This window comes from Macaca fascicularis, chromosome 2 (genome assembly GCF_037993035.2).
Source record: "Macaca fascicularis isolate 582-1 chromosome 2, T2T-MFA8v1.1".
NCBI classification, from domain to species: Eukaryota; Metazoa; Chordata; class Mammalia; order Primates; family Cercopithecidae; genus Macaca; species Macaca fascicularis.
In genome coordinates this window covers 33,635,297-33,655,984 of record NC_088376.1, presented here as the reverse complement: position 1 = coordinate 33,655,984, position 20,688 = coordinate 33,635,297, and the positions used below count along the sequence as shown (strand labels likewise).

Here is a 20,688-nt window from a genome sequence, read left to right as displayed (position 1 = left end):
AGGTTAATGTTGAGTGTGTTAGTGCAAGTCTGTGGGCCTGCTATGGAATTAAGCATGTAGACTTGAACATGATTATGCAAAGTCTTTCTTGACTTGTACTTTTATAGTTACATTTTAAAGATTACAGATTTATAGATCTAAGTTCCAGAAGAATGGTATATAATTTCATCACGGTTATAGTTTTCCCAAAGCACTTTATGTATCTCTCACATACCCTAAGTACTTTTTTCTTAAAACATCTTTTTACCTTTCCTCAGTTGGTGGCAGGGGGTGGTGCTATTTATCTAATAAAATTTGGCTAATAACCCATAAAACACTACCAAGAATTTTGGGGGAGTGGGGAAGGAAATTCCATCATAAGACTTCTTCCAACTTCTTGCCAAACTCTTGATGAGAGTTTCTTTACAAGTTTATCAGTCTTGAGAGGTGTACTTTTTTTACCCTTACAGATGCCTTATGATTCTTTTCTTCAGAATGACCCCATCCCCATTTTTTTCCTTTTATCCTTAGCTTTTCTTTCTGGCTTCTATTCCAGAATACATCCACATAAATTTCATTTTGGGAGTTTATTGTTCCTATCCAAGTGTTTCTCAAACCATAATATACATATGAGTCACCTGGGGATCTTTATAATATGCAGATTCTGGCTCAGAATGACTGCATTGGGTCCTAAGATTCTATGTTTCTAATAGGCTCCCAAGTGACACTGGTACTACTGGTCCTAGAGTCAGTTTGAATCATAGAGGATATACTATCAGCCCCAACAACAATCTCCAAGGCTTCTTTAGACCTCACCCTACACTGATTGATAAGTCTATGTCTCTACAGCTTTAACTGGGCTTGCCACGTAATATCACAGGCAGATTTGAGACACAATTAGGACTTCAGTTGAGCCACACTGGGTATTCTTTTGCCTGTGTGTTCATTTTTCTGTATCTGGACTTCAAGGGATCATTTACCATGCAAACATTTGCAAATCCTACCAAGTGCTTTTCACCCTTCAGAATCATATTAGGATACAGCTTATTTTTATCCATCCTGTTGCATTCAAAATGGATTGCATATTTTCAAGGCAAACTTACTCCAAGAAATGAAGCCCATGTTTCTTTTTAATGGGTGCCAGTTACACTAATTACTGGCATCATAAAAAGAGCCATTAACAAGGCTAAGAAAGTTTTGCAAGGCTGTATTTTTCATTCTGACAGGTAAAATGGTATCTCCTAACACTTCAAACTCTGCCTCAGGAACTTGTGAAAGCAAAGCCCAGAACTGTTTAATTTTTCTTTGGCTCTCTTTTTTGGTGCCTTAACAGATAAAACTTTCCATCAAAGGGCAGTATGCTAAGGTTACATGGCAAGGATTTCTACTTTGTAGCTAAAGTCCAGGCTGTGACTTCACACCCCCGGACTGCACTGCTCCATGAAGACAGATGTGTGAACAGCTGCTTGTTATGCTTGCTTCTCCATAGGAACCAGAGGCATAAAAAAAAAAATGAGCCAGAAAACTAAATGTGTAGGAACCAGAGGTTTCCTCCCTTCTACCATCTGTCATTATATATTTTCTTTTCTGACCCTGAAGTGCCCTTGAAGACAAACAAGAGGTTTCCAAGTATCCATGTTAGCTCATCAACCTTTTTTTAGTGATACCATGTATATTCTTAATGTGCAGAGAAGAACAGATTTTATGACTTACGCCTGATTGAGTTTATAAAGGTCTTCACAAACTTCACACCATAACTGTGGTCAGGTTTATGAATTCGGCCAAGCTGGACCAGGTGGTGATCCAAAGGGTGGCTAGCGAGATCCTCCAGTTCCTTGTCATCCCAAGTAGGGCCAAGGGAAAACACAAATAGGGCATACCCTTGACATTTGGCTCGCAAAGATTCCTTCTTTAAGATTTCCCCATCTAAGTGGCTGGTTTCCCCAGCAGATATCACAAATATGACTTTGTTTCTTCTCAGATTGGGTGCAGTTAAAAAGACATTGTCCAGAGTCCACTGTAAGGCATGACCAATAAAAGCATCTCCATTTAGTTGTTTAACTGACTCATCCACGTGCCTCTTCATGAGGCGCTTACTGCTATAGGTGGTGAGATTGAACTCAGCTCTAACTGGACTCTTCTGAGTGTTGGGTAGGAAGTCGGGGGGAGCATGGCTCAATAGGGCCACCCGGTCTCCAGTGACAGAAGTCTCTGGCTCTGGGGTGATTTCAAAGTGATCTAATAGTGCTCCCAGGAAAGCTCTTATGTCTTCAAATTCAGCACTTCCCACGTTCCGGGAGCCATCCAGAAGGAAAGCAGCATCCATGTAAGACTGCACAGGGGGTGGTCTGGCTTGATCACAAGAAGCATCTGGCTTGCATACATCTGTGAACCAAAAGTCATTCTGGGTTACTAAGTAGAAATAGAAAAGGGAAGATAGCATGTCAAACATTTTGACATTTAGAGACTGCATAGTCTTTGATGTTAAAAGTGACTAAATACTTTAATAGTAACAGGAAGATTGCCTTGTACATGGTTTGCATCTGTCTCCCAAAAGTACAGATTTTATATCCAGCCTGTGTCTTGGACTCCATTTACTAAAGCTATCAGACTTTTAAAGATTAGACTGTTTTCAACAGAAGTTTAATCTTGGCTGTGTTTCAAGTTTATGTCATTTGAAGTGGACAGTTTTTCTCGTGCATGCAAGGGTATACTGTATCACAACATAACAGTGACTGATCGCTCTAGATTGGCAATATTATCGCTATGCTCATATTGTTCTACTATGAAGAAGTGCTTACAAAGTAAAAGTGAAAAAAGCAATGTATCTTTTATCTCAATTTAAATAAGTTTATAACTCAATGTCTACCTATGAGTGATCTTTAAGGACAAAACTCATCTGTGCATTTCCATAGTGCTCATTAGCTGAAAACTGAATACATGTTTGTTAAATGAATATTGGATATTAATGGACTTTCCTAAATGAGGTCATTTTATAAATGTGCATATCTCATTTAATAAAAGAATGCATAATACTAAAAACAGGATTTTATTGAATATGACCACAATGAATATTCAGAGGAATAAAAAAATGGAAATGGAAGGATCTTAGAGGTCATTTAATCTTGTAATTTTACAGAAGAGACTGTGGCCAGGATAGTAAAATAATTTTGCCAAAGGACACACCAGTATTTCTAGAAGTTTCTATATAAGAAGTCAGCATTTTATTGTTAGAGATGAGGCCAGGTGGTATAGTAGTGGGGAGGTCCCTTGGCCTGAGAGCTGGAATGCTTGGGTTCTGGTCTCGTTTCAGTAACAAGCTGTGTGCCCCTAGCCAAGTCACCACTGGGCCTCAGTTCAGCATAGTTCTGCAAAATTAGGTGGTAGGACCAGACTCACCTACAGACCCCTTTCAGAACTGACATTTTGTAATCCTAGGTTTTCAATACTAATTGATGGTTGAGAATGAAAATAGCCTCTTTAATAACCAAAGATAAGAAAGAAACATGGAGTAACATGAGTATGGACAGCTGGTACTAGATATATAGGCATAGGCCACGAATAAAAACTTAGATGAAAGATTAATAACCAGAGTGCTGATCCTAGGGGATGTAACAAAATTCTCACTACAGTCTTGTTCATGGACTCAATAAAGATGTGACTTTGGATAAGTTATGGTTCCCTTACTGAAATTTACTAAAATTTTATGGTCCTGTATAATGGTCAGATGATAGAACAGTCACCTGTGTGCAAAGCAGTTTCTAAAATCAGGGACAGTAGGCTGCCCATTTGCTCAGTTTTGTAGGATTTTTAATTGCAGGAAACGACAGCCAAAATCTTTTATTATACGCCTAAGAGACAAAACAAGGTTTTAAGCCAAGAAATGAAGCCAAAATCTATCCCCAGTCACACATGTGCAACTTCTGACTATGCAACATACCATCACACTGTTGTAACTGACATGTTTGAAAAGGCAGCTGAGAATACATGGGGTGGAATGTACCTCCCCACAGTATGTAAAGCACTTTAACTGTTTTGAGTAAGACTGCCAGTGCCTAAACCAATTCGGTGCAGTCAAGAGAAAGAGAGGGAAAGGGGGAAATTTACTAGAGGGGAGTAGAGGGAAGACAGAAAGAAGAAGGGTTATTAGAGACCAGAAACCCTACTTCTTCCTCAGAATTACTACCTTCCTCATTTAGGTCATTTATATGGCAGCCTTTTTCATCTCACTGATACATGTGAAGGAGAAAAATCAAGCATTTTCTACAGGCTCAAATGGAGAGGTTTAAGGAGCAGAAGAATGAGACCTCTGTTTTTCATAAACTGCAAATGGTTTAGAGTTAGCTGCCTTGGGTTTGATATGGCTGTGAAGCCCTGAGCAAATTATTATCTCTAAGCTTTATTTTCCTCATCTGTAAAATGGAACTCATAGTAGTTCAAATGTTTTAGGGTGATTTTAAAGACTGAATGACATAATTCATTTAAAGGTATTAAAACAGTGCTTGGAATATAAACACAATCATTTAAGTATTAACTGTCATTATCACCATCATTGATATTACATGAATTAGAACAGTGCATGGCCGATAGAAAATGCTTTATATCTCTTAGCTATTACAGCCACCAATGACTCCAGTGGCTTCCACTTTGTAGTTATTAGAACACTCAAATGGAAGGTTAGAGTCCAGTTTTCTAGTTAGACCTATACATTATGTATAAAACACTACAAATAAATCAACACTGCAAATCTTTCTGATGCTTAATATTTGGGAGACTTTTTTCAATGAGAAATGTATGAATTTTGCTATTTTCCACTTTGACTGTACTAAAAAATATTCCCAAGCTGGTAGGAGGATGCTGAATTGCTTTCAAGCATTTCTTTGTGGCTGTGAACATTTGAGATTTAGAAAACACATAAATATACTTTATAGCATAAAAACTTGGCAATGAAGTAGGCTAAGTTGTTCTAAGAATCATTACCATTTCCTGTAAGCTGCACTATGTAGAAAGGCCTGGAATGTAACTCTTTTGCTGGGATATATAGGGAGAGACCATGTTTGCTGAGCTGAGAGGATTCATCTGTGGAAGATGAAGTGTGACAGGGCGCATCCAGAACCCCAGAGAAGTCCTCCCCAGGCCATGAGTATCCCTGCTGCCAAGTTCCAGTTGTCTCTGCCAATGGTGACTCAACATGCTTAACAGGCCTAATCAAATTATCTTCTCTCTGTGGGTCTTACCATAGCAGAAAGTGCACTGCTGGAGTCTCTCTAATGCTGGTGTGTAGTCAGCTCCAGAGGGAACCACTATTACTTGAAATGTGCCAGTGTCGTCAATCTAAAAGAAGCAAAAGCAACAGACAGAAGAGCTTAGTGGGTAGGGCTGCAAGAACCTCTTAGGACTACACAGAGAACTGACATCTGGAGAGAGTAACAGTGCTCCTTCTAAGAAGGTACTGGGGAGGCACAGCATGTGAGCATGGCTAAGAGCTCTGCCTGGGTTTAAACCTTGACTCTCAATTTAGCTATATGACAACTTATTTTCCATGTTTCTTCATCTGTAAAATGAGTGTACTACTACTACTTCCTAACAGGACTACTGTGGGCATTAAATGAGTTCACATTTGTAAAGCACTTACTGACACAGGGTGGGTACAATGTGGGTAATGACCACAAAACATTTTCATATCTATTACTGCAGCAATACAGTGAGTTCTTACACTCATCATCCCAATTTTACAGATGGGGAAACTGAAGCTCAATGAAAGGTTAAAAGGACCGATCAAAAGACACTGAAGCCATTTAAGGAAGAGTATCAGAGACCTCCTCTCCCCCACCTGAGTCTCAGAGACCCATGTAAAGTCACAGGATGCCCTTTATAAACAATCTTCAGGTTTCTACTATAAACTAGGCATTGAAGCTGTCTTCAAAATACACTCAGATCTATGTCCATGCAGCTCTCTGAACAACTCCCAACCCTTTCCCAACTTGGCCCCATTGCTAGTAACCCACGTGGGGAGTTTGAGGGTAGAGAACAGGGGGAAGATAAGGAGGCTCCAAACAAGAATTATGAGCTTTGCTAATCGACCCAGAGATCATTGATAATTAAAGAAAAACTGTAGGCATGACCCTAATGCCTAAGAGATGAGTCAGATGATAATTTAGATTTTCCCTGTGATTCTCCTGTCCTAAGCTAATGACTACTCCCTTTCTCTGGGAAGATCCCCTGCCACCATAATTAATCCACAGAGGTAGAACTTCAGCAGTTGTTTATATGGAGTAATTCAGTCTTCAACCAGAGCTGACTGGACTAGATTTGGTGTTAAAGTAAATTTGGCCTGAGGACACCTCTGTACTTTGAGTCCTCATGTAACCAACTGCAACCTAACTTAGTACGTACTAACTGAAAACCTATCTTAGGAGTTATTATTATTATTATTATTATTTACAAATAGCAGAGTCTTAGCCAATCATAGCAGCTGTGCTTCAGTTAGTCACAAGTGGCCAACTGATTAGACCAGGTTCAAATGAGGCAAAGGCCAAGCTGTAATCAGTCAAGCTGTTTCTGTACTTCCATTTTCATCCATAAACACTGCCTGCCACATTGTGAAGAGCAGCTCTCTGAAACTCCTCTGGTTCTGAGGGCTGCTCGATTTGATGGCAGCGGCAGCCCACCTGGAGTGGCCACTGCCATGATGCTGGCTGCAGTCGGGCCCACTAGGCTTGTTCCACTCATTCAGCCTGGCAGACTGTGCTTGGCTCATGCTACCTGAGCGCAGTCGGGGCTGCACACTCCATGGAGCCCTGGGAGCTGGGAACAGGTGGAAGCCTCACCCGCTTCTGAGTTGGCAGGGTGAGAGCTCCTGCTTCTTGAACGCAGCTGCGGCCATCCAGCTGTGGCTCCAGACCCAGGCATCTTTGTGCTCTTGGGAGCTGGGAGTGGGCAGGGGCCCTGTCCTCCTGGGAGCAGTTGCAGCCGCCTGGCCCTAGCTGTGGGCCCACGCATTTCTGCACTCTTGGAGACCCAGGAAACCCTTGCCCCTACCAGCTCAGAAGTGCCTGCTCCTGCTACCTAGCCTCTTCCTGCTCCGGCACCTGCTCTGATCTTGGAGCAAAGTTGACACTGAGCCCAGGCACTGTTGCAACCCGGCCAGTGTGCACACACTAGGGGCAGTGTTGATATGCCAACCTCACTGCCTCAGTCCCCTCCCGAGTTTGGGTGCTAATGAGCATGAGAGGGAGGCCAAGGGGGGAGCTCAGGACAGCTTGGTGCTGGACTGTAGGCACCCCTCAGTGCAAACAGCCTGGGCTCCAGTGGATGACAGAAGGAGACAAGCCGGCCTCTGCGTGGAAAGGGGTAGGTCCTCAGTGAAACCCCACCTTCAAGCCAGGGGTGGCCCAAAGCCTGGGGGCTGGGCTGACAGACCAAAATGGGAACTTATCATGCTTTTTCTGGCCCATCCATGGCCTCCCATGAATCAATCAGCACACACTTCCTCCCCTCTGAAACCCATAAAAACCCTGGACTCGGACAGACTCAAGGAGGCCACCAGATGACCAGCTGCAGAGAGGAGCTACCCACCCCAGGGCCTCCTCTCTGCTGAGAGACAGACACTCTTCAGGAGACCCTGCCTGCAGAGAGGAGCTACCCACTGCAGGTCTCCTCTGAGCTGCTCTGTCACTAAATAAAGCTCCTCTTCACCTTGTTCAACCTCCACTTGTCTGTGTACCTCATTCTTCCAGGATGCAGGACAAGAACTCAGGACCCACTGAATGGTGGAGCTAAAAGAGGTGTAACACAGACAGGGCTGAAACATGCCTCTTGTTCACCACATTACGGGTGACAACAAGATGAGGAGAGGAGAGAAGAGTTGCAACCCTTTGGAGCCCAGACCTAGGAGATTGCCAAGTCAGGGCTATGACACCCTCTCTGGGGCTCTGCAGTTCCTGACATCTCCAAGCTTCCAGGTGCCACCGTGTCCTCCAGTGCCATCTGTGGAAGCTGCTTGGGGTATACCTGGTCCAGCCACAGCCTCGTGGGGAGCTGCCTACCCTGCCATGCCACACTCACTTGCTCACACACCCCTTGCTGCTCCACGCCTGGTTTGCCCTTGGTGGGTGTGAGATTCAGGCTAGTAGCGTGAGTCAAGCATAGGCTGCCAGGGTGAATGGGTGGAACGAGCCTAGTGGGCCTGAGTAAAAACTTGGGCAAAGGCACCACTGGCCACAGAGGTTTCCAGCTGGCGACGCAATACCCCAAGGATCCAATGACAGATTTACAAATTGCTTTTAGTGCAAATAAACTCTGCAAAATTTAACTTGCCTAAAGTTTTTAACACTTTGGTATCAAAAATGGGATCCAAACTGGACTTCCAGTGACTCCCAGGAGCACCAAGTGACCAGGTAAATATACCTGCCTGGTCCATTGTGACCACTGATCTCTCACAGCAACTGGGATCATGGGTGAGTTCTCTTTGATTCAAGCTCCACGAACTTGTGTTTTGAGCTCAAGTTTATTTGAGTAATTTTTATATTGGCTGGGTCCAAGATCAGATTGGATCTTATAATTAATAGGATTGCATCCAGTTAGAGGCCTCAGATATCTGACTGGGTCAGGAAGAAGCTGGACTGGGTCCAGTAGGTTGGTAAGATTAAGGAAGACAGAGAAGAGTGGGCCCATCTGGATTCAACGAGTCTTCTATCTTGGAACCTATTCTCTTCTAGAGAAATGGGTGAACCTTACCAAAAATAAGAGTTATAATGGCCACCGTGGGAAAGATTTAACCCAAACAAAATTGCTTATCTATGAGGCACTTTGGAGGGTAAAAAGGGGATCCTGGACACCTCAGGAACAATGGGCTGTATTATCCATTACTAGCCATTATTCTGGAGCTCGCAAGATATGCACTTTTCCCAATTACTCCTACAGAGAACATCACTACTGTAGAACAGAAGATTGGCTCTTTGAGATGTCTTTTCAGGTTGTTTTGCATTTCTAATAATAATGGCTCCACCTGAATCCACCAACCACTCCTGTGGCCCCACCCAGAATTGACTCAGAGTGTATGAGGACCATTTTCCACACCCCTATGATTGCACTTCCAACCAATCAGCAGCAAGCACCATTGCCTAACCACTGCCCACTTCCCCCAAACTATCCGTGAAAAGCCCCAGCCTCCGAATTCCCAGGGAGACTGATTTGAGTAATAATAAAACCCCAGTCTCTTGTTCAGCTGGCTCTGCATTAATTAAGCTCTTTCTCTACTGCAATTCCCCAGCATGCTAAATCAGCTCTATGTGGGCAGCAGGCAAAATGAACCTACTGGAAGGTTACATGAGCACAGGGTAAAAGCAAAGGCTACTTATCTGGACTCAGGACCAGAGGACACCTTGGCTCCAGATACTTATAATAAATTCTACTTAGGATATGTGTATGTAGGTATACCTAAGCTAACTTAAATTGGTTTTTGTGATCTGTAAACAAAGTAGTCTTGACTATACACCAGGAGAAAGAGTCTGCATTATTAATAGCTATTAAGAGGTATCTCTATGCAATGTTTTAAGTGAATCATGCCTTCACTGCATCTGGATTGTGGTAAATGACTGGAAACCAAACCCAGTGTCAGTTCAGACAGCATAGCTCAGACTAGCTGGGAAGGGCCAAGAGCTTTGTTATTGCCAACTATCAGGATCCAGGGGGAAAAAAACAATCACAGAACATTTGAACCAGAAGAAATCAGGAATCATGTCATCTATTCTCATCATTTTAAAGATGAGCCAAGTGAGCCCCAGAAGGGGTGGATTATAGAAGGCTCCAATTTAAGTTTTACTCTCCCTAAACAAGGGCTACCTTCCATCTTCTGTATGAGCCACCTTTATGATTAGAGTTTTGTATCAGTGGGTCTCTAACTTAATTTAGAGCAGTGTTTCTCAAGACATTGCCCAAACATTGCTGCCATTTGCTAACTAGTCTTGTGTTCTACACATTCTACATGACTACAATGTGACCACTTCCATATTTCTGGTGTTGGTCCTTGTTAGTTTAGGCTCACATTTAATCACATATCAACACACTGGTGTCAACTTAGAGTGACATCAACCTTCTCATTGATTCTAGTGAGCTGTTTTATGGTGAGAGTCCACAGAGGGTCTACACTCTCACCCAATACCTCCCCACTTCCCCCCAACCTTTTCCCCCTTGACCAAGTAATCTTTCAGTCAGTAAAGTCTGGAAGATGTAGTTTTAGAGTTCATTCATCCTACCACGTATCACTCGAGTAAGTATAGTAAGCATATTACAGAAAAATTCCTTAAAGTCAATGTGGGCTAGAGATTTAAAATAAAAGAGACCTATTATTTACGTTTCTTATTGCTCACTTCTTGTGGATTCAAAGAAGCACCAGCTTGAATGAAAGCACAGCTATTACACTCAAAGATGGGAGGTTTGGGGCATTTAGCAAACGGTTCTGAATAATACCCCACTCTTTCCTCTCTAAACATCATGGGGCATCTCTAAACATCTAAGAAACAAATACAATGAATATTATGAATAATTTTCTTTTAGACAGTTATATATAAACAAATAAAAATTCTCTTCAAAATAAAAAGTTTGGGTACTAAAATGCTTATTTTCCATTAGAAGTCTCCCCGCATTTCAACTCTGTCTGCAATCACGAGAATCATCTATAATGTCAAAGACTACACTTAATTTTCCTCTTACCAGCAATGCCACACAGCAGTGTAAAATAAAAAGCCAGGCTAGCTAAAAGACATATTTCTTATAAAAATATTGGAAAGGGAGAGTCACCCTAGATTGGAAGCCTCAATGTGCAGCAAGTAAAATTTTATCAGAAGAGGCAATTGCTAAACAAATCTAAAGGCAAATTCCTAGGGACAAAACAAGCAAACAAACAAAAAACATGTTTTTTCCATTAAAAAATGGTCCTCCATTTGTGAAGGGAGGCACAACTTGCCACTCAACTTCATACTATCATGAAAAACTTCCAAGATGGTGATCACAGTCCATTTACTAAAACACAGGGAAATCAGTACATGCTGTCAGAGTGGGTGCTTCTGAGGCCCAACACACATGGCTGCACAGGTACCAAATTTCACGCTGGACTACTTAACTCCCAGATGGATCAAGATTTAGAAAAGCCTTGGTAGGTATGAAACAAACTAGGGCTTTAAAATGTGGACTCGCAATAAAAATGCATCGTGTCATGAGACTTTCAAGTTCTGTTCTTAAAAAATAATGGACAACAGTTTGAATGTAGGTAAAGCACGATGGAAGAGAATGGATAAAATAAAGAAAAAGGCGGCAAACAGAGGTAGTAACGTAATTTCTCTTCTGTAATGTCAGACACTGGGTTCTAATCAAGTTGCATATATGGCTCTGTTTTGAACCCTTCCAGACCACCCTGCTTGGTCTCATCTTCCAATGTCAAGGTGGGCCTTTTGGTTTTCCAGTTTGCTCCTGTATCCTCAGACCCTAGGACAGTACCTGGTATATAAAATGAGGCACTCACTAAACATCTGTTGGATAAAACTTGGGAGCAATTCTGACTTCATCTCTAACTCCATAGCAAGTCTGAGTTCCTGAGCTTGTTATAAAGCAACATGGTCCTTGTTGTGTTTATTATCACTGAATCTGACCTGCTGATACCTGAATGAAAAGAGGCACCTCTCCAAGAGAAACGCATCACTGGGGTTTTCTTTTACCAACCTACATCCCAGCATTAGGCATCTCACACATTAACAAACTTTTGTTCTTTCTATACCTGTTGAAAAGAACTGCTCTTTGTTGAGCTTTTTCATTCATTCAACATTGGTTAAATATCTGATATATGGCAGGGACCAGTAACCTAGAAGATCAGCAGATACTGTTCCTATTGCCACACACCGTACATTAGGAAAAATAAACATGAATCCGATAATCACACTTCAGTTGGGAGTGTTGGGGGCCAATGTGGCTTACATTAATGGGGGTCATTATCAAGAACTTAAACCTTCATTGGTGCTCTTTTGAGAGGAACTTCTTCAAAAAAGGAGTAAAGAGTTTCTAGAAGATTTGAGTAGAATCAAGAAACCAGATTCATCAATTTCTAGGTGAGACTGAACACTCAAAAGTTTAAAACACAAAGTACATTTTCAGAAGTTAAATGTTGTGCACACACCTTTGAGTGGGTGAGCGGAATTGTGTCAGTTTAAGTTTACATCACAATTTGCATCAGGAGAGAAAGTTATCTCCTTTTATGAGTAAATAAAACCAAGGGATGAGGGAATTACAAGGACTGTGTAGCCAAAATCACTTATAGAATTTTGTAGCTACTGCTACTTCTCATAGCAGCTACATTTGCATAGCCCAGCCCCACCTTTTCCTACTTTATTGCATTTCCCTATCTGAACCTGATCCATCAGCCTTTCATTTGCATAATTCTAAGATTAGTTCAGTGATGCTACTATTAATAATAGCAGTTTCAACTCCTTTACGATCTAGATTTTATTATTATTAAACAAATTTTAGTTCAGGATCAAGCAACTGAATGCTAATAATTAAAGCAAAAGCTATCATTTTTTCTTTCTTTGAGACTGAGTCTCACTCTGTCACCCAGGCTGGCATGCAGTGGTGTGATCTTGGCTCACTGCAACCTCTGTCTGCTGGGTTCAAGCGATTCTCCTGCCGCAGCCTCCTGAGTAGCTGGGATTACAGGCACACGCCACCACGCCCAGCTAATTTTAGTATTTTTAGGAGAGATGGGGTTTCATCATGTTGGCCAGGATGGTCTTGATATCTTGACCTTGTGATCTGCCCACCTCAGCCTCCCAAAGTGCTGGGATTACAGGCGTGAGCCACCGCGCCCAGCCAAAAGCTGTCATTCTTGAGTGACCCTAGGCACTAATGTAGTGTTGCATCAATTAATCTTCACACTAACTCTAGGAACCAGGTACTTTCTGCTTTCAATATTTTACAGATGAGAAATGTATTACAACTCTGTTATGCTTATTTCAACACTTTCACGGAAAATTTAGAGCAGTGGAAAGGGCCTCAAAAGGCCACTTTTAGCTCCTAATCTAGGAAAAATAGAAGTCACCCTCCACAGGTGAGTGACCGCCCCTATAAAAGACGTGCAGAGAAAGGTAACATCTTGTCTACCGGCATTAATCCATGCCCAGTACATCAACATTGACTTTCAAAAGTTCTCTTTTAAAACCTAAAGTTTCCTACTGCTGTCACCCTTCGTTTCTCTAATAAGAGATTTTGCAAATTTGGAATTTGGCTGGCTTGTTTTCTCCAGTAATACTTTTTCATATGGTTGAAGACAATGATTGTTTCTTGTATGTCTTCTTTTCTCAAAATAAATGTTCAAATGGCTGGCCTTTTTTTTTTTTTTTTTTTTTTTTTTTTTTTTTTTTTGAGACAGAGTCTCACTCTGTCACCCAGGCTGGAGTGCAGTGGCGCGATCTTGGCTCTGCTGCCCGGGTTCAAGTGATTCTCCTGTCTCAGCCTCCCGAGTAGCTGGGATTATAGGTGCCTGCCATCGCGCCTGGCTAATTTTTGTATTTTTAGTAGAGACGGGGTTTCACCATGTTAGCCAGGATGGTCTCGATCTCCTGATCTCATGATCCACCCACCTCGGTCTCCCAAAGTGTTGGCATTACAGGTGTGAGCCACCGCGCCCGGCCCTGCACTTTTTATTTAAGTTAAATTTTCCAGTGCCTCTTTGCTGCTCCCTGGGCCCCATTCATGGTCTCCACATGGAGAACAGAACATCGTGTGGTGCCAAGAGGCCAACTAGAAGGACCCTTTGCTGGGCCCAGCAGGTCCCCAGTGATGAAGCCCTGCCACTGAACCACTATTAACGGGATATTTTAAAGTTATCCTCAGTCATCTTAATCCCAGGTGATTTATTTAGGAATGCAACACATTTCCGATTTTACTCCACAAGCTAAGAAGCTATAACTGGAATGGCTTTTCCTTTATAAATTGCAGGTCGTTACATAATTAGCAAAGTTATAAAATCAGCCAATTGGCTTTCATCACACAGCAACAATTACTACCCTGACTAACTGACATGTATGTTTATTGGCCTCCTGATTCAGTATCTTTAGATTCAGAGGCAACTCAAAGAGTAGCTCGGGGAAGCACTAGAACAGCAAACTTGAAGTTCTGACATTGCCATTTCTTAGCTGTGGGAACCGGGAAAAGTGGCTTAACTTCTGCACGCTCAGTTTCTCATCATCTATTTTATACACACTACTTGTGAAAATTAAACAGGTTAATGCATAGACATCATCCCATTTAATAGAAAGAGCTTAACATGTTCCCAGTACACAGTAAGAAATACTTATTCTACTCTGCCGATCCAGATTTTTTTAAACTTCCTAACAAATGACCCTGATTTTGAAGGCAAGGTAGTATAGGGGCTTCTGAACACAGGCAAGATAAATAAGAATTGTCGTGTGAAAGGTTTCACCCTCCTACCGCAAATGCACGCCTGACCGAGGGCACGTTGCTGAAAGTGATCACCACGGGAATGATTTCAAGCGCGCTGAACTCCATGGCAGCCGTAGTGATGGACTGGGAATCCGCAGACTGACCGCTGCTGAAAAATGTGGCAATTCTTCTCGTGTGCTCCCCCGGAAGCGTCCGCTTGAAGACATTCCTGGAAATAAACCGCATTGCTCTGCCAATCTCCCGGCTGGAAGAGGATCTCTCATAAGGAATAGCTTCAATTTCCCTGAGAAGTTGATTCTTCTTGTAGGCATCTGAGAAGCGCACGAGGTGCCTGGCGTGGGAGTTATAGGAGAGGATGGCGATGCGCGCTCCCACGGGGCAGCTGTTCTCCCGGACTTTAATGTCTTTCACCAGGAAAGCCATCATCTCCTTCATCCTCTCAAATTCCCGCTCAGTGACATCCCGGGACTGGTCCAGGGCAAACACCAACTCGGTTGGGTGCACTGGGCATTCGGGTTTTCCTAAAAGACCATATCCCTTATCACATAGCATCCTTATTTATTTTTTTGAAAAAAAAAAAAAAAGACACATAGAAGGCAAAGTAATTTTAAATGTTAACTATTCAAATACTTAGAGTAAGTAATTTAAGTACTAAAACAAACGTAAAATATTATATATTTAAATCTTGAATAATTATAGATGTTATTCTAAAAGCTGAGTCTGCTCTTTTGAATCAGGCACAAAAGGAAAACATCTGGAATTCAGTTTCATTTTATAAGAAATGTTAAAGTTGATTATCAAATTCCTTCTAAACAATAGAGAGCTCCTGGAAATACCCTTCACCTACAGAGACTGGATTAAAAGTATCAAGTTTTATTGGTGTAACTTTACTCAGTTAAACATTTCTTCTTTCACTTAATAAGGAAATGTAATAAGAGTTAAAAAGAAATGGCTGTGAAAGCTCTGCTGATAATTTTAGAAAAATTTGAAGAAAACTGACATAGTTCACAGAGCAAAGCATGAGATGCAAAGAGAGTAGGCAATACAGGGTAGAGTTTGGCGCCCTTGGCCCAATCACTAACCAGCCATGTGACCCTGTCCGAATTACTCATCCTGTTTGTGCCTCAGTTTCTTCATCTGTAAAATGTGAGTCATAACATCACCTGCTACATAGGTCTGAGGTGAGCATTAAATGAATCAGCACAGGTAAAGTACTTAGAATAACAGAACTTGGCACATAGTAGGTGCTCAATAAACGTCAACCATTGCTGTTACAATTATCATTCCAGACTTTTTCACTGTGAGAAATACATCACTAAAAGGAGACTGAGGAAAGCTTTAACAGATACATTTTTGTTTAACTGTTACAAATGCAAGTTTACTCAATAAATATGCCTTATTACTTAGAGAAAGTGACGATGGTTGGTAAGCTCTCCTGTAAGTGTTAACTGCATATTTACGCATCTGTACTCATTGGTTTCAATTCATTCTAATCTCAGTACCTTGTCCTTGTCACAGCTGACAACTTATTTTTGATTATCTGATTAATGTCCATTTATGCTAGTTTATGATGTATGGATAGGAACAGTATCTGCTGATCTTCTAAGTTATTAGTCCCTGCCATGTATCAGATATCTAACAAATGCTGAATGAATGAAAAAGAGCTCAAAAAAGAGCAGTTATTTGCAACAGGTATAGAAATAACGAAAGTTTAATAACATGGGAGATGCCCAGTGCTGGAATTTGAGTGGTAAAAGAACACCCCAGTGATGTGTTTCTCTTGGAGAGGTGCCTCCTCTCATTCAGATACCAGCAAGTCAGATTCAGAGATAATAAACACAGCAAAGACCATCTTGCTTTACAAGCTCAGGACCAGACTTGCTGGGGCTCACGTAGGCTGACAAGGAGACATCCCTCTGCCATGGGCCAACTGGGCCTTGCCCACCTTAGTGCTAAACTATGACCTCCTGCCATCCTTGACTCCACGTCCTTCAAAGGCAAAAAAGTACCAGTGAGAATAAATGTTCAAACCCAAATCAAACTGTTCCTCTCGATGGAGACAGGAAATCATTTATTAGTCTCCAAGTCTAAATTACTGGGCTGAACAGATTTTTACAAACTGAGGTGTCACTTTTAGAGTTTAAAAAAGTAAGTAGAATTAAACATGAAAGTGGTTCTGCTGACTTTTTTGGGGGTGGTTATTTGCATATGGAAACAAAACCAACAAAAATGCTTCAGATACAACTTAGAGATAAAGGTGGGGGAAGGTTCACAGCACTGGCAGAAGACATGAAAAAAAAGCAAGTTTTAGGGGAAAAACCTAAGGAATAATTCAGCTTCCAAAACGCAAGCCCTAAAACCCAGCAAGCTGCCAGGAGTCCCAAGGAGTCTGAAGAAGCCTAGGCTGGATTGCAGTGGTACCTAGGAGGCCCTCCTCAAGAAGGGAGGGACTGCTACATGCGGTTCCCCAACTAACATGGCTCTGTCACCACACACTATGTACTGAGGACTGCCACTTGTCACAGAGGAGGTGAAAGAAAGGACAGGGAGGCAAGGATCAGCCCAAACTACTGCCATGTAACCTAAACACAACTCTGATGGTCCTTGTCCAGGTCACCATCATATTTGCCTGAATACTACAGCCCTGTCTAAACTAGGCCTTTGGCTTTGACATTTCCCACCCTTCACCCTTGCCACAATCCACTCTCCCCATAGCAGCCCAAGTAATATTTTAAAATCAGATAATGTTCCTCTCCTACGTACTTTCAACAAACTCTTTAATACCCTCCCCATCACCATTCAAATAAAATCCAGCCTCCTTATAATGTGCAAAGCTCAGCTTGCTCTGGCCTCTGCCTATTCCCCATGTTTTTATGTGCTGCTCTCCCCCTTCCCATATCTCAACCTTGTTGGGCTCTATCAGTTCCTAGGAAATGCCTAGGTCTGTTCTGTTTCATGGCCTTTGCAAAGATGGCTCCTTTGGGGTTTTTTTTTTTTTTTTTTTTTTTTGAGACGGAGTCTCACACTGTCACCCGGGCTGGAGTGCAGTGGCATGATCTCGGCTCACTGCAACATCTGCCTCCCAGGTTCAAGCGATTCTCCTGCCTCAGCCTCCCAAGTAGCTGGGGTTACAGGCATGTGCCACCATGCCCAGCTAATTTTTTGTATTTTTAGTAGAGACAGGGTTTCACCATGTTGGCCAGGCTGGTCTCAAACTCCTGACCTCGTGATCCTCCTGCCTTGGGCTCCCAAGTGCTGGGATTAAACGTGTGAGCCACTGTGCCCAGCCAAAAGATGGCTCCTTTGTGTTCTTCAGTCTAAACTTTAATTTCACTGCCCCCAGAAAGAGCCCTCTGTCCAAAAACATCTCCCCCCTTACATTATCCCAGGACACAGCATCCTATGCTTTATCTCTTTCAAACGGCACCTAATGTGCTGGGCTTCCCTTTATTTGCTTGTGGTCTGGATCCTCCATAAGAATGGAAGTTTCTGAGCACAGGAAGCAGGTTCATTGTTCAACTCTGTATCCCTAATGCCTACTATAGATACTGGCACTTACTAGGCTTTCAACAAATATTCTTAAATGTGTGGATAAGCAATCAGAGGACATGGGTTGGTGGGCTTATTCAAAAGGTAAAAGTGTATAAATGTATAAGAGGGTGATAAGTTTACACAAAAACATCATGTAAGCATTTGTAAGATACCTGAAAACTGGCACTGAAAAATATGAAGCCGACTTGATAATTAACATCAGGCATGAGCTCCATGGATTTTGGCATTATCTGAGTTGTACATTCCACTTACTTGCTATCTGATCATCCCCACTTTTATTCTGCCTTCTGCATCTTAATACCTAATTAACCACTGGATGACAGAGATGATATGACAGAGCGAGAAAATGATGGGAGTAAAAAATACTAGTTTTGGCCAGGCACGGTGGCTCACACTTGTAATGCCAGCACTTTGAGACTCCAAAGCAGGTGGATCACTTGAGCCCAGGAGTTCAGGACCAGCCTGGGCAACGTGGCAAAACCCTGCCTTTACAAACAATACAAAAATTAGTCAAGCATGATGGCATGTGCCTGTAGTCCCAGCTACTCGGGAGGTTGAAGTGGAAGGATCACTTGAGCCCAGAAGGTCAAGGCTGCAATGAACAGTGGTCAGCCTGTGTGACAGAGCAAGACCCTGTCTAAAAAAACCCAACATATTTATAAAACCTTTAAAAGGTGAATGGTGATGTTAGTCATTCAGATATTAATATCTTAATGATTTTTAAATTAATATTAATGAAAAACAAATTGCTTGGTTGAGAAATAGCTGTGAAGCTCAGCTAAAACTGAGTGATTTATTGGAGGCGAGACTCTGCTACCGGTATGAGGCAGTGGCAAAGAAAGCCCAGATAAAATTTGTATCATTTGGAAGCCAATATATTGCGCTAACTCATCTTTCCAGATGTATGACATTTTAGAGCTTGATTAAAGCATGCTGTAAATAAAGATTACTCACCACGTCTGCCAGCTGGGGAAGAAGAACAAAGGAGATTGGATTATTATTTGGTAGGAGAAGAGAGTTCTATATCGTGCAGAAAAGAAAGGTTCTATCCTGTCTGCTTTTTGTCGATGACTCAAAAATCAAGGCAACAGAGTTTGGAGAAAATGCTGAGTCTCACAAAAGCACTATTCCTTCCAAAGGGAAGATGAAGATGATGTGAGAAGTGGGACAACATACAGCCATAAATCAGCGGCCTGCAGCCGGCTGTCAAAAGACAAAGAACCTTTGCCTGGGAGGGAACATGACATTGCAGGGAGGTGTGCTGAATTTGGAAAGCTGAAAGGTCCAACCTCTCTTTCCTCTAAATTTTCCCCATGTAGATATCTATAACTATCATTTACATATATATAGATATATATACACACGCATATACACAAATGTATCTATACCTATGTATAGTATATATGTATATACATTATATGCATATTTATATGTTATGTAAATATCAAAAGTGGATTTACTCTGAATTAAATGAACACTCTTTTAGACCTGTACTGTTCAACATGACAGCCACAAGCCATATGCAGCTACTAAAATTAATTAAATAAAAATTCAGCTTCTCAGTTGCACTAGCCACATTTGAAATGCTCAAAGTCACATGTGTCTTGTGGCTACTGAATTGGGCATCACAGGGAACACTTCCATCACTGCAGAAACTTCTATTGGACAATGCTGCTTTAGACTTCTCTCTTGCAGGGGCCCCTTGCAATGCCTTTCTTGGGAGGAACCCTAGCCATGTTGTTTGCACAATCACATACTCTTATAAAATAAAATATGCAAAAGTTAATGGTTATGATTTCTCTTTTTTGTTCTAAATAACACTTACTTTTGAAATACCTTTACACCCACTTTTAGATTTGTGATTTTGTATTGAGTCCCTTAAATTTTAAAAGATCAGGTCTCAACATACTTGGATCTGCCCTTGAGTCATTACAATTTTCATAGTTCCTATGTCATAAAACCTACCGTGCTAATTGAGCCCCAAAACAACCCATCTTCATGACTAATGTATATGTGTTTTGATTCCCATCATGGTTCTACTCTGCTACAAAAAGACAGAGTTCCAATAGACACTGCATTCAACGCTTTTAAATGTCTGTCTTTGAGACCAGTGTTCTCTACAGAAATAGGCTCTAATTTATTTTTCTTCCCCCAAAATATCGAGAGGAAATTTTTGGCTCCTCCTTTCTGTCATATTGTTATTTGGAAAGTCATTACGCATTTGTAGTTGAACACTGAAGAGTCAACTCTCTCCTAATCTTGCACATGAAATTGTTTTTGATGGTATCAATACATATTTTGATACAACGGGCCGCTAGAAGGGTTTAAAACAAATTCAAATGAGCATTTGCCAAACCAAAATATCATTTTGATTTTAAAATTTTGAGAAAGATAAAAAAAATACTGGCAGAATGAGTATTACTATGAATTTTTAAAGCAAATCAATCAGTCCAACAAAAAATAATCAAACATATCTTTCTGGGAAAGGAATAACAAACAACAAACCAAAGTCAGGACTCCCACCCACCAGCACACCCTATTATCACAGCTGCTTCTTTCACACCAGGTGAATTCAACTCTGTCGGTTACTGTCAAGCATTCATAATCATCTTTTAAAAAGTTCCATGTGACTCTCAAGTGACTGATTTCACTATTAGGTGAATTCAGACATCAAATCTCAATTTTCTTTAGATTAAAAGCACT

At 41.5% G+C, this 20,688-nt stretch overlaps 1 protein-coding gene across 5 annotated transcripts in view; it reads right to left on the bottom strand.

The window, feature by feature from the left end:
* COL6A6 (collagen type VI alpha 6 chain) overlaps nucleotides 1–20,688 on the bottom strand; it is a 154,380-nt gene that overhangs the window by 13,691 nt on the left and 120,001 nt on the right. For all 5 annotated transcript variants that reach the window (XM_015445075.4, XM_005545737.5, XM_045385155.3 and 2 more), the window contains 4 exons: nucleotides 18,940–18,951; nucleotides 14,461–14,954; nucleotides 5,217–5,313; nucleotides 1,693–2,364 (listed from right to left, as the gene is read on the bottom strand). In XM_015445075.4, coding sequence (XP_015300561.3) covers nucleotides 1,693–2,364; nucleotides 5,217–5,313; nucleotides 14,461–14,954; nucleotides 18,940–18,951 — 1,275 coding nt within the window. The remainder of the gene's footprint in view (nucleotides 1–1,692; nucleotides 2,365–5,216; nucleotides 5,314–14,460; nucleotides 14,955–18,939; nucleotides 18,952–20,688) is intronic.